General features: G+C 42.1%; 1 protein-coding gene across 1 annotated transcript; it reads left to right on the top strand.

The window, feature by feature from the left end:
* Positions 1-249: 249 nt before the first annotated feature.
* ptpn23a (protein tyrosine phosphatase, non-receptor type 23, a) lies at positions 250-12,201 on the top strand. Its single transcript, XM_079624694.1, has 24 exons — positions 250-513; positions 1,593-1,667; positions 1,833-1,960; positions 2,040-2,116; positions 2,262-2,311; positions 3,399-3,530; positions 3,639-3,719; positions 3,859-3,990; positions 4,085-4,132; positions 4,588-4,703; positions 4,796-4,875; positions 5,252-5,366; positions 5,685-5,750; positions 5,821-5,966; positions 6,129-6,434; positions 6,516-6,670; positions 6,770-6,921; positions 7,003-7,182; positions 7,319-9,953; positions 10,047-10,231; positions 10,342-10,446; positions 10,548-10,686; positions 10,770-10,883; positions 10,962-12,201. Exons 1-24 carry the CDS (start codon positions 430-432, stop codon positions 11,553-11,555), a joined length of 5,895 nt encoding a protein of 1,964 aa, XP_079480820.1. The 5' UTR covers positions 250-429; the 3' UTR covers positions 11,556-12,201.
* The last annotated feature ends 796 nt before the right edge of the window (positions 12,202-12,997 follow it).

Below are 12,997 nucleotides of genomic sequence, written 5' to 3'. Positions count from 1 at the left end.
AGCCTATATAAGGAAAGCTATAAGGAAAAACGTAAAATTTGTATTTATTTATTCTCAAGTAGCCTACGCAAAATTAGTATGTAGGCCTATATATTTTGTAAATGTAGCTAAGTTCTTTCTAGATAAAATTTCGACACAGTATCCTTTCAATCCTACTTTCTTTTTACACCTCTGTAGATAATACAATATAGCACCAGTAGGCCCACGTGACATGAAAACAAAGAACCACATTTCCCAGAGTCAGAATTCAGATCTCATGATGTCACTTCCCGAGGCTGCAATCGCTTCCTTTATGGATGTAAATGGAGACATGACACAGTCGTTTATAGCTGTAAAATGTAAAATAATACTTCCACAGGCTTTTTTCCAAGTACTTGAACGCTATAATACTATTCTACGTTAGTCGGCTCAGCGAAATCGGGGGCTGCGATGGAAGCCGTGCCGCGAATGCCGATGATTTGGCTGGATCTAAAGGAGGCTGGAGAGTTTCAGTTCAGCCCGACTGTCAAACAGGTGAGGGACCAAACAGGCCTGTTCAAATCACACACTACTGTCTTTGCTCTTATACAGTGAAAATAAACAAAACAGCATGTTTTATGCATGTAATCTGCCACAAAAAAAATAAGTTTTAAGTTGTGTCCTGTTTTTCAGCTATTAGCTACTTGAGCTATTCTGTGTTTTCTTAAAGAAACAGTTCAACCAGAAATCGTATTTACCTAAATAAGCCTGTCATCATTTACTTACTCAGATATCATTCCAAATCGTGTCTTTATGTCTTTTGCGAACACAAAAGCATATGTTTGTATAGAATCTTCATATCGATATTTTCCATACAATGAAAGTGGATAGGGACTGGTGCTGTCCAACACTTAAATGACAAGAAAGCGTCATAGAAATGGTCAGCTCTTGTGCTTTATACCGAATCTTCTGGAGCCTTTCTGTGTGAAACGTACAGAGGCATTTAAACTATTTAACAAAATTATTTCTTGAGAACCGTGGTCACCCTTCACATTTAATGTTTATATTAATGTATTAAACTTAAAAAATGCTTCCTTATCCTCCAGCTCCTCCCAGAAGTCAGGAATTTTTATTAGCTTGTGTTATGTTAGTTATCAGATCCATTCCTAACAAACTAGGCCAAAGGATGAATAGCAGGTTCGGGTTGTTAAAGGTGGTTGTTTATGTTTATGCATGGTAATTATTGATAGTGTTGCATGTAAACAAAATGACAGAAATATGATATTTATTTAGTGAAGCAGAGGAACTGCTGTTCCAGATTTTTTTCTCGGCTCCATCATAAAGCCTGATTATTTTTGTCAGTGTCTCTTTACTGTAAAATAATTTAAACTGTTTATTTTTTTTATGTGTATTGTATTGAATGGTCTTGTTAGTGGCCAAGAAAAAAAAAAATCAGAAGACTTCTTTGCTTGTTTCTTTCAATCACTACTGCATATTTCCTTTTTCTTGGATTTTTCATTTTATCCTGAAAAAAAAAAAAATCAGTTGTAGTATTAAGTTGTGCAATCGTTTACCAATAGCAATCCTTATTTGCTGAGCTGTAACTCTGCTAACTTCTTTTTCCCTTTTCTCAGTTCATACTGAAGAACTATGGGGAAAATCCTGACAATTATAATGAGCAGTTGAAGAAACTGGAGCAACTCAGACAGGTGAGTCTTACAGTGCATTCAAGGTATACTTTTAATCATTATGTGTCTTCTCTGAAATTATATCTTGGCTTTGCTAGCACCATGCTCAACCAGTCGAGCAACAGGTAGACGGGAAGTCTATGGTCATACCTTTTCTACATTCTCTGCATTGTCTTGTCTTTCTAGAGTGCTGTGAATGTCACACGTGACTTTGAGGGCTGCAGTACCTTAAGGAAGTACTTCGGGCAGCTGCATTATATTCAGAGTCGTGTGCCTCTGGGATTTGGGCAGGAAGCTGCGGTCCCCATCTCCTGGTGAGGGCTCCAAACCAGCCATCTTACTAGTGTGCTTGCCTTTCGGCTTCCTCTTACACTTTTTTTGTTTAATATATAGGACAGAGATATTTTCTGGAAAGACAGTGACCCATGAGGACATCTGCTACGAGCAGGCCTGCATCCTTTATAATTTGGGTGAGTTAGTACTAGACTGATACGTATTATTCCTCTATTCAATGACTGCATTGTCTGCGATAAATAACGAGTGTGTTGTTGAGAAGAGGGTATTGTTCAAGAGCAGGCCTTTTTCCTGATTCAAGTCATGTTTCCCATGCTGTAGGAGCACTCCATTCAATGTTGGGAGCCATGGACAACAGGGTGTCTGAAGAGGTGAGCTGAACTACAGAAGGAATCATTTAAATGTGATTTTAATGCAGTGTGTGCATAATATAGGAATTACTGGTTCATCTCTGAAATATTCACATCGTCAGGCTGAGAGATGATTGATTTCTATTTCAGCACATTTTCACAAATAACAAACATATTTCTGTGTTGAGACAGATTATTGAAAAATAAAAAAATGTAGTATGGGTGAGGGGTCGGGTTTTAGCAGACTAAATAGGTGTGATCGACTTCATGCTTCGCAGACCGATCAGCATCTGACTTGAAGCAGTGCATGCCGGTTACAAATTTTGTCCGACTTCAGACAGCGTTGACTCCAGAGTGACTGGACAAGCTCTGATGACGACACAGCTGTTCCACGATTGGCCGGATTCACTGATGACAACAATGACGTGTGCTTCGTGTTTATTCTGACACCTTCAGTTCCGCTAATGCTCACAAATCCACGTTTTTATAACAGTAAAAGCTGTTTTCATGTTACCATAATGTTTTATCAAAACAAAACTGATAAAAATATATATACCGGTACCCACTTTATTGGTATTTAAACAGTATAGGCTAATGTTGAACTTTATTCTTGTACAGATGGTGCTGTATTAAGCAGTACATGAACAAGATTTCTGTTGCTTCATGAAAACGTCTGAAATGTCTGTGTATTTGACAAATATTGCATCTAATCCACTTTGTCTGTGATAAAGTATGCAAACACCGCTCAAGCGTCACTACGGGAAGCAGAAAGTGTCTGACGGCACCGTTTTCAATTCCGCCCTCGACTGCAAGCGGCAACTCTCGCCGATCGGTCCGTTCAGTTCAGGGACAAATAAACTGTCTGCGCAGTGCGGCATGAAGTCGAATTCATTCAATTCGAATTCAAAGTGCTTTAGAGTTTTGTGAGCAATAAATCTGACAAACTGATTGTGGACCGTCTGTGGGTGTGCTGTGCGAGGTTGAAAAGTCTGAGATTTCATCTAAAATAATTTTTTACTGGTCTGGAACTCACAATTAATTACGGCCATTTGCAGTAAATGTAATTTTTTTCTAGGGTCCTAACTCTCACTCTTCCCCCCACTGTTAGGGAATGAAAGTATCTTGCACACACTTTCAGTGCTCAGCTGGAGCCTTCACCTACCTGCGTGATCACTTCAGTCACAACTTCAGTGTGGACATGAGTCACCAGATCCTTAATCTCAACATCAACCTCATGCTGGTATGATAATGTGTTACTGCTTTCATATATATATGTATATATGTTATATACATATTTTTCATTTGCCATTTTGTAGATTAGGACTAAAGTACCAATTGCTCTTTTCAGGGTCAGGCCCAAGAGTGCCTGTTGGAAAAATCTATGTTGGATAACCGGAAGAGCTTCCTTGTTGCACGGATAAGTGCCCAGGTACTTTTTTATATATGTATTTTTTAACAATTTAGTTCCTTAAAATTAAGGTACATCCATATATATATAATTTACAGTTTGTTACTAGCTGCAGTATGAATCTAACATCTGATTGGACATGAAATCTTTTTGTCTTCAGGTGGTGGACTATTACAAAGAGGCTTGCAGAGCTCTGGAGAACTCCGAAACGGTTTCAATGTTAGGAAAGATACAGAAAGACTGGAAGAAATTAGTGCAAATGAAGATTTACTACTTTGCTGCAGTTGCTCATGTGAGTATTTTATTCAAAGCAGGATGGTCACATGTTTATTTATTTTTTACATGTTTCTAAGCAAGTCACCCTAAATCCTCTTGTCTCTCAACAGTTGCACATGGGGAAACAGGCCGAAGAGCAGCAGAAGTATGGAGAGAGGGTACAACCTGCCTTTTTTCTGTCTTCAATTTCAGTTAGTGGCCATCTGTGCTGTTGTGCCATGGAGAACTAGTTTCAATCTCATCCAAGTCTATTGTCATTTATAGATGTTTTTTTATTTATTTAAGAAGAACAGTGTAGCTAATGTTTCTGGTTGTTTACTTCCATTTCTAGATGAAACCACAGACTAGGGACGGGCAAACTCGGTCCTTGAGGGCCACTGTCCTGCAGAGTTTAGCTTCAACCTTGATAAAACTCACTTAGCCTTCTAGTAATCCTGAAGACATTGATTAACTGGTTTAGGGTTGGAGCTAAACTCTCCAGAGCAGGATCGAAGTTGCCCATCCCTGATATAGAAACTAATCAGAGGAAGAGCATGGTTTTGAAATGAACCTAGAAAGAGCCAGCTGTTTTGTAAACCTTTTTACTCTAATACTTTATTTAATTTTTCAACAGGTTGCTTACCTTCAAAGCTCACTAGACAAACTCGGTGAAGCAATTAAGATGGCTAAGGGTCAGCCAGACAGTGTACAGGAAGCCCTTAGATTTACCATGGATGTCATTGGGGGAAAGTAAGCCAATATTATCATTAACAGCTTACCAAAAAATCATTCATTCTTTATAAAAGTCACAGGAAACACATTTGTGTCACTTCTCATTTTAGATTTAATTCTGCCAAAAAAGACAATGACTTCATTTACCATGAATCTGTGCCATCTCTGGAGACATTGACCTCAGTGAAAGGTATTTTGGCTAACATATGTTGTTGTACTCTTTGGTGATGTCATTCATTAGTTATATGGCATGACGAGAAAAAGTGCTTATTTCCATTAAAAAAATTATCCGTAAAGGTGCGGTCATATTTACTGTTGCTCTGCGAATTTTCACTTGCAAAATCCAGTTATTCCAATAGAAATCCGTGTGATCAGGAGTTTCATGTGAGGGCAAAAGAGTTCCCTATGCAGGTGTCGCTCATTTTCAAGTTGGTCATGTGAATTCACCGCATTGATCAACAGAAAGCTGCTTGTTTTTAAAGTGACTTCTGTGTGAAGAAATATGTTCCGGTATGTTACCGGAAAATGCTGTTCTAAGGATTAACACTCTCCTGCCTTCATCACAGGTGCCCCATTGGTGAAAGCTTTGCCTGTAAACCCAACAGATCCTAGTGTCACTGGCCCAGACATTTTTGCAAAGCTGGTGCCAATGGCTGCCCACGAGGCCTCCTCTCTTTACAGGTTTGGCTCAAGTCCTAACTATTCTTTCACAATATATATATATATATATATATATATATATATATATATATATATATATATATATATATATTACATGTATACACACAAAAACTTGAAAACAAAAGACTAAAATAAAACCCTTCAAGATGTAAAACATCTATATATATCTATAAACATCTATACTATAACAAGTATATCTTACCTCATTCTACAGTTCCTCATTCTGATCATTTTTAATTCCCCTGTGCTATATTTGATGGGAATCAAGTATGGGGCAAAAAAATAAAAACTCTTCCTTTTTTTCTGTCAAATTTATAGTGAAGAGAAGGCCAAGCTACTACGGGATGTTATGGCAAAAATAGATGGCAAGAGTGAGACATTAGAGTGAGTGCAAACTTTTATATTATACATGAAACACATAGACTGTATGTATCTAAATGTTATATTTCTATAGGCAATTCATGGACTCTCTCGGCCTGGACCCAGAGTCGGTGGACAATATGGAGATGTATAATACCCTTCCCTCTGTGCTGATGGAAAAATGTGCTGCGTTGAGTGTGAGACCAGACACTGTAAAAAACCTCATCCAATCAATGCAGGGTTAGTGATGTCTTTATGAAGTCCCCCCATGTTATTTTATTTTGCACTGGTATTTAAAGCTAATTAATTTAGCTTTGATTATTCAAACAAGTTGTGCCTTTCAGTTCAAGCTATTAAGCAGCTCTTAAAATTATACAATTTAGCATCTTCCTCCATCCTCAGTCCTTTCAGGTGTGTTCACTGATGTGGAAGCCTCTCTGCGGGAGATTCGAGATGTGTTGGATGAGGATGAGGCAGAGGAGAGAAGACTAGAAGAGGCTGCTGGGAAGCAGGCTATACCAGATCGGCCCTCAACCCTGGCCGAGCTGAGGAGGGACTTGGAAAAGTATTTGGAAGCTCATGAGAAAGCCAGCTTCACCAACACAGAACTTCATCGGGCCATGAATCTGCACATCAGCAATCTGAGACTCCTCGGTGGACCACTAGACACTCTTAGAGAGGCATTGCCGAGACCTCAACTTAGTGAGGGTGGGTGTTTTGTTAAGACATAATATAAAAAACATCATGTTATGTATGTTTATGAGAATTATAATTTTTTGAGATTTTCAGATGAGATGGCAGGTCTCCAGACTATGAAGAGAATTCTGAGTAAAGTGCAAGAAATGCGGGACCAACGAAGCTCATTGGAGAAGCAGCTTAGAGACCTGATTCAGCATGACGACATCACTACTGCTCTGGTCACAACTGAACGTGCTGACATGAAGGTATGGGCTTTACATGACGGTGACTTTTTAAAGGGGTTTTATTAGAATTCTGTCACTGCATTGTAGTTTTATCTTTGCTCAAGTACTTTTCCCTCATAGAAACTGTTTGAGGAGCAGCTTAAGAAGTATGAGCAGGTGAAAGTGTACATTGATCAGAACCTGGCAGCTCAAGAGAATATCCTGAAGGCACTGACAGAGGCTAATGTACAGTATGCCACTGTGCGCAAGGGCCTGACAGAAACCGAACACAAGTATGACTTAAGGGATAACATTTAAATGTGATAAACATATCACATACTTAAGTATATAAACAGTGTCTATTTACTTTTTAGATGGAACAGCACTGTACAGATGCTTGTGGCCTCCTATGAGGCCTATGAAGACCTAATGAAGAAATCTCAGGAGGGCAAAGAATTCTATGACGATCTGGAAACAAAGTCCTCTCGCTTATTGGAGAGAGCCAAGACTGTCTGCAAGGCCCGAAAGGAGGAGAGACAAACCATTATGGAAAGGTAACTAGGAGTTTGATCACCAATCTAGTAACGTATGTAATTCTTTACACAGATAAAAAACTGTTTGTCACACATTTTTAATAGAAAGCTTAATGTATTACCTCCAATTAATGTGATCATGCTTAATGTGTGACAGAGAGCTAAAGAAAAAGGCTCCCCAAAGACCCACTGCCCCAAAGCCTCCCCAGAAGAAAGGCCAAAATGTAGATCTTGCCAACTCCGAAGACCCTGAACTGGCAGAGCTGAGTGCTGCTATCCTAGCCCTTGGTGGAGATCTCCCAGAAGAGTTACGCAGCCTTCCTCCTGAATTTGCGATTCCACCATCTGGTCATCCGGCAACACATTCCGGGGCCGCTGCTAGCTCTATTCTGCGCTGGCCTGGAGCTAGCTCAGCATTACTCTTTGCGCAACCCAGATTTCCACCAAATTTACCGCCTCCTGAAGTTCTTGCTCAAATCTCCCGTTTTCCACCACCTCAGAGTTACACACAACAACAGTTCCCACAGATGCCCAACCCTCAGGCCCTTCCACCACCACCACCTGTTTCTGGGTACTGCCCTCCATCTTCTCAGAACCAACCTACCCCACAAAATACTCCAGTCCGACCTTCCACCACTACAGTGGATAGTGTACAGACACCTATTCCTAGTTACAGTCCTGCATCTGCCCAGGCAGTTATGCCTCCTCCTGGCCAACACCAACCGGTGTCATCAGTGTATGCAGCTCCACATCAGATGGCACCCCATATCCAGTACATGCAGCAACCTGGTGTTCCCATGGGTCATCCTCCACAACCAATGCCAGCCCGTCATCCACAGCCTCAAACTCGGCCCCAGCAGGTATTTGCTCAACAAGGTGGTCAAAGCCAACCACAGCCATTTTACCCATCTGTACCAACTCAACAAATTCCAAGACCTTCGACTAGGCCACAGCACACTCAGCCTCAATTCCCACAGTACATAGCCCAAATAAGACAACCAGGACCACCAAACTTTCAGCAACCTCAAATCCAAGGACAGTTTGGAGCTCCAGCTACCCATGTGCAGCCCCATCAGGGTTACTCTCCTGTCTCGTTTGTTCCGAATTCCCAACCTCCTCGAGTTAACACTGTCACTCCGCGCCAGATGTCACATCCAGGCATACATCCACAGATGCAACAATCCCCCCAACCAATGCCTCCTATGTCAATGCCACACTTAGCTCATGTTAATCAGCAAATGCCTCCGTCCTCCCAACCAATACCCTCTATGCCAATGCCACACTTAGCACATGTCAATCAACAGATTCCCCCTGCTTCCCAGACCCAAACACCTCCCATCATCAATCAGTTGCCCCATGCTCCTCACCCTCAGATACACCCATCCTCTCATCATTTAGGCCCTGCACCCCATATGCAGATGCCTCCTCCCCAGCAACCACAAATGCTTGCGCCATCCACTCACATGTCTCCTCCATCTCACCCACAAATGCCTGCAGTCTCCCAACCGCTATCTCACTGCCCCCAGTCCCAGATAATCCCTACTCATCAATCCAACCAACAGCCAGCATACCCAGCAGTCCCTCTGAGGGCTACTGTTCCTGTTCAACCTCAGGTACCCCATAGCCCACACTCATCACATGTACAAATGCACTCCAGCACTCCTTTACAACATCAAAACCACCCTCATCCTCAAATCCTTCCCCAGTCCTGTCCTCCAGCACTCCCTCACAATATCTACAAACCTCAGCCAACCATTCCTTCAAACTCTGCACCTTTGAGTTTTACAGGAGGTATTCCTATGGTTCCCAACCAGACCGTGGCCTCTCTGCAACCTCAATCCCAGCCACCTTCTTCACAGCCTTTAGCCCCACAACAGCTACCACCAGGAGGCCCAATATCTTATTCTGTTCCTAAAGGTGGAAACGTTCCTCCTGGACCAATGCAGCATCCTGTAGCTGGTGCTCCCCCAGGGCCTCAAAGCATGATACCTCCATCCTCAGGAGCACCAGGGGCACCACAGCCTCATGTGCTACCTTCTCCTGCCCCATCACCTTCTCCCTCTCCTGGTCCTCCATCCCTTGGTATGGTCACCCAGCGACCATCTCCTGCTCTTACCCCAGTAGGAGGAGCAGCATTGCCGCAGTCCTCAGTTCAGGCTTCAACTCCCACTGGTCCCATAGCTCCACCTGACTCCACTTTGTTTCAGCGACAGAACTCTAGAACTGATGACTTGCTTTCCTCAAGCCCTGAGAGCCAGCATGGAGGTACCAAGGACACTGCCAATGTCTTACTACCCACCAAAGCTGACCCTCAGGAGGAACATTACAGAAAGAAAGCAGAGGGTGTGAGACTCATTCAGGGAGATCCTTACCAAGCACCAGAGAGGGTCTCAAAACTCAGTGCACAGCTAGAACGGTTTCGATCAAGAGTCCAATCCTTAGAGCGCCCAACAGGGAAGAGAGGTCTGTCAGAACTTGATATTCAATGGAAAGAACTGCAGGAGCAACAGGAGAAGGATACTCGCCAGCTCTCTATTGCCATTGCTCGTTGCTATACCATGAAGAACCGCCATCAAGATGTGATGCCTTATGACTGCAATCGTGTTGTCTTGAGCTCTGGTAAAGACGATTACGTCAATGCCAGTTTCATTGAGGACCTATCTGCATACTGCCCCCGGCTCATTGCAACACAGGCTCCCCTCACTGGCACCGCAGCTGACTTCTGGCTCATGGTTTATGAGCAGAAGGTTTCTGTCATTGTCATGCTAGTGTCTGAGCAAGAACTGGAGAAGGTAATTATGCTTTAGCAAGGGTCCTCCTGATGATTTCTAGAATATTAGTTGCTGTTGATATTTTTTAAGTTTTGCAATGCGTTTTATTCCCAGCAAAAGGTGTTGCGTTACTTTCCATCAGAGAGAGGCCAACAACTTGCTCAGGGTCCAATAACCCTTACCATGACCACCCAGAAGAGCACTCCAACTCATATAGAGCGCATGATAGGACTACAGTATCGGGACCAGAGTCTGAGACGCACTGTTGCACACCTTCAGTTTACTTCATGGCCTGAACTGTGAGGACTCATTCTCCATACATATTCAGAGTCAATCTATTAATCTATTAACATTGCTGCCTTTTGAAACACTTGTCACTCATGTTTTTTGGTTTATTTTCTCTGGAAAGGGGCCTTCCAGAGAGTAAAAGCAACCTCATATGTTTCATTCAAGAAGTCCATGGACATTACCTGCTTCAGCGCCCGCTACACACTCCAGTTGTGGTGCATTGCAGGTACTATATTTCAACATACCTCATAGACATTATTAATGACATTGAACAAATAGACAAAGCTAAGCAGAAGTAGGAAAGTATAAGAATTTTGTTTCTTGTAGCTCTGGTGTTGGCCGTACTGGCGCCTTCTGTCTGCTTTATGCAGCACTGCAAGAAATTGAGGCTGGCAATGGTATACCTGACTTGATCCAACTGGTGAGGAAGATGAGGCAGCAGAGGAAAAACATGCTTCAAGAAAAGGTGCACTTACTGTGAGATTTGACATTTTGCAATTCAGTGTTCAATCGATAGATTATAATGGTACTTTTGTTAAATCTCCACAGCTTCACCTCAAATTTTGCTATGAGGCTGTTCTTAAACATACAGAGCAGGTTCTGCAACGCCATGGCATCATAATGTCCCCTTGCACTAGGACCCCAAACAACATTGCATTGAAGGTAAACTCTTATTTACTTGCTTATGTTAAAAAATGAACATCTGTGTAACTGTTTGTCTAATGTTGTCTGTCTTTCTAGTCATACTCACGACAGGAATCTCAAGACATTGTTCTGGGAGGAGACATGCCTATTAGCTCCATACAGGCCACTGTAGCCAAACTAAGCATTCGACCTCCCAGTATTGACCATGAACAAGAGCTCAGCCAAGACCAGATTCCCTTTGCCTCTGAAGTGGCAAGCATAGGGGAACCAGATCATACAGATATGCCACTTCAGCCTTCTCAGGACCCTCTTTATTATGAAGCGATGCCTGATTCCATCAGTCCCCCCCTCTCTTGCACTTCTTCTCCGGGCAAGACGCAGTCACCTTCGCCTCCTAGTGGCCACGGGAATGGGTTCACTGGGTCCACTCCTGTCTCCCCTGTCTCAAATCATCACCCTTCCACTGAAGCTGCGCCTCATGCTCCCTCGCCACCCACCTCCTCATCTTTAGACCTGCTGGCTTCTCTCACACCTGAAGCCTTCACGCTGGACAGTGCCCATCGAGGAAAACCGAGGATTAACAAACAAAGCTTCCTTCACCCACAGGAAGGCAAAGGCCTGCAGGGACCTCCAGAGGGCGATGATCCACTCAGTAGTTTGGATCCTCTCTGGACACTCAACAAAAGCTGAAGCAAACAACAGAAGCAGGCAGTCCTCTTATGAACTGTTTCTGACCCCATGTAACACCTTGTCCATGTTCATGCTTCTTGAACCTCATTACTGTCTGTTTGCTTGTGTACTGATAAGTCTTTTCAGTTGGCAGTTTTCCAGCACTGATCCTGCGGTTTCAGGTTACATTCCATAAATCCAGTCTTGTCTCCTAGCATGCACTCCTAATGCCATGGTGTTTGTGATTGCCTGTAAGGTGCCTGAGTTTTGGTTCTTCTGCAGTGGACATCTGCCTCTACACCAAAAATGTAAACACTGACAATGGAAAGAGTGTGATAGAAACTGACATCAAAGCTACTATTGTTATTATCAAAAAACATTAACAGTCTCATTGAGCGACTATCTGCTCGCCCTTTGTACACATGCTGCTTGCGCTGTGGGTTGTATATTATTAGTTACTGCACCTGTCTTTGAGCTACAGTGATTGCAACTTATATGTAGGGACAAATCGAAGATGGTGATGAAAATACTACTTGATATGACTTGATGTACTCGTTATATTTAAAACACTTACATTTCTGAATCGCCTCAGAAATCATAGCATTTTTATGAGTTGATTCTAACTTGTCATTCTTTGAACTGTGTAAATAAATCTTAACAAATACCTTTTTGTGTCTTTTGATAATTGCTTTTTTTTTTAAAAGTGAAAAGGGGTCAAGGTTTTGTTAGTATGGTCTCATTTGCCTACTACTATATCTGGCTGCAAAGAGCATCTTTCTCCATTGAAGGCTATTCAAAAATATTTTATTTAAAATCTTAATTATTGTATAGTTTTACCAATAAGTCCTTTTGGGAAGGCACTTACAAGCATTACATTTACATATTTTTCTCTGTCTGCTGCACCATGTGCCCCTTCAGAGTCTTGGTAAATGGACTGCATTTATATAGCGCTTTCACAGACCCAATGGCCACCAAAGCGCTTTACAATATTGCCTCACATTCACCCATTCACTCACTCATTCATACACAGACGGCGGTGTCAGCCATGCAAGGCGATCCAGCTCGTCGGGAGCAGCTGGGGTTAGGTGTCTTGCTCAAGGACACCTCGACACTTGGTCAGGTGGAACCGGGGATTGAACCACCAACCTTCCGGTTTGTAGACAATCTACATGAACCACTGAGCCAGTCTTGAACAAACTGGATTTGAATTCAAGTTAAAATAAATTTTATTTAGGCAGAAATCACATACATTTGTTGTTCTTACTCTCATGTTGTAATTCATATGATTTCTTTATTTTAATGACAATGCATGGTGTTCACTATCAGTTTTGCTTAGTTAAAATTTGTAAAACCCAATACCACTCATTGCCAACTCATCTTACACTTATGAGAGCTAAATTGTTGCATTTAAACCAAGTGCATTACTGTCAAATTAACAATAAATAATTATAGCAAGCTACAAA

Source organism: Phoxinus phoxinus (assembly GCF_949152265.1).
Source record: "Phoxinus phoxinus genome assembly, chromosome: 10".
Taxonomy (NCBI): Eukaryota; Metazoa; Chordata; class Actinopteri; order Cypriniformes; family Leuciscidae; genus Phoxinus; species Phoxinus phoxinus.
The sequence above is the reverse complement of the archived record's forward strand: the minus strand, read 5'-3'. Positions and strand labels throughout refer to the sequence as shown.

Excerpts from the sequence above, each read along its gene's own strand:
- ptpn23a (XM_079624694.1), top strand. The coding sequence starts at position 430 with ATGGAAGCCGTGCCGCGAATGCCGATGATTTGGCTGGATCTAAAGGAG. Across the intron at positions 3,531-3,638 it reads TCAACATCAACCTCATGCTG|GGTCAGGCCCAAGAGTGCCT; the intron begins GTATGATAATGT and ends TGCTCTTTTCAG. Across the intron at positions 6,922-7,002 it reads CTGACAGAAACCGAACACAA|ATGGAACAGCACTGTACAGA; the intron begins GTATGACTTAAG and ends TTTACTTTTTAG.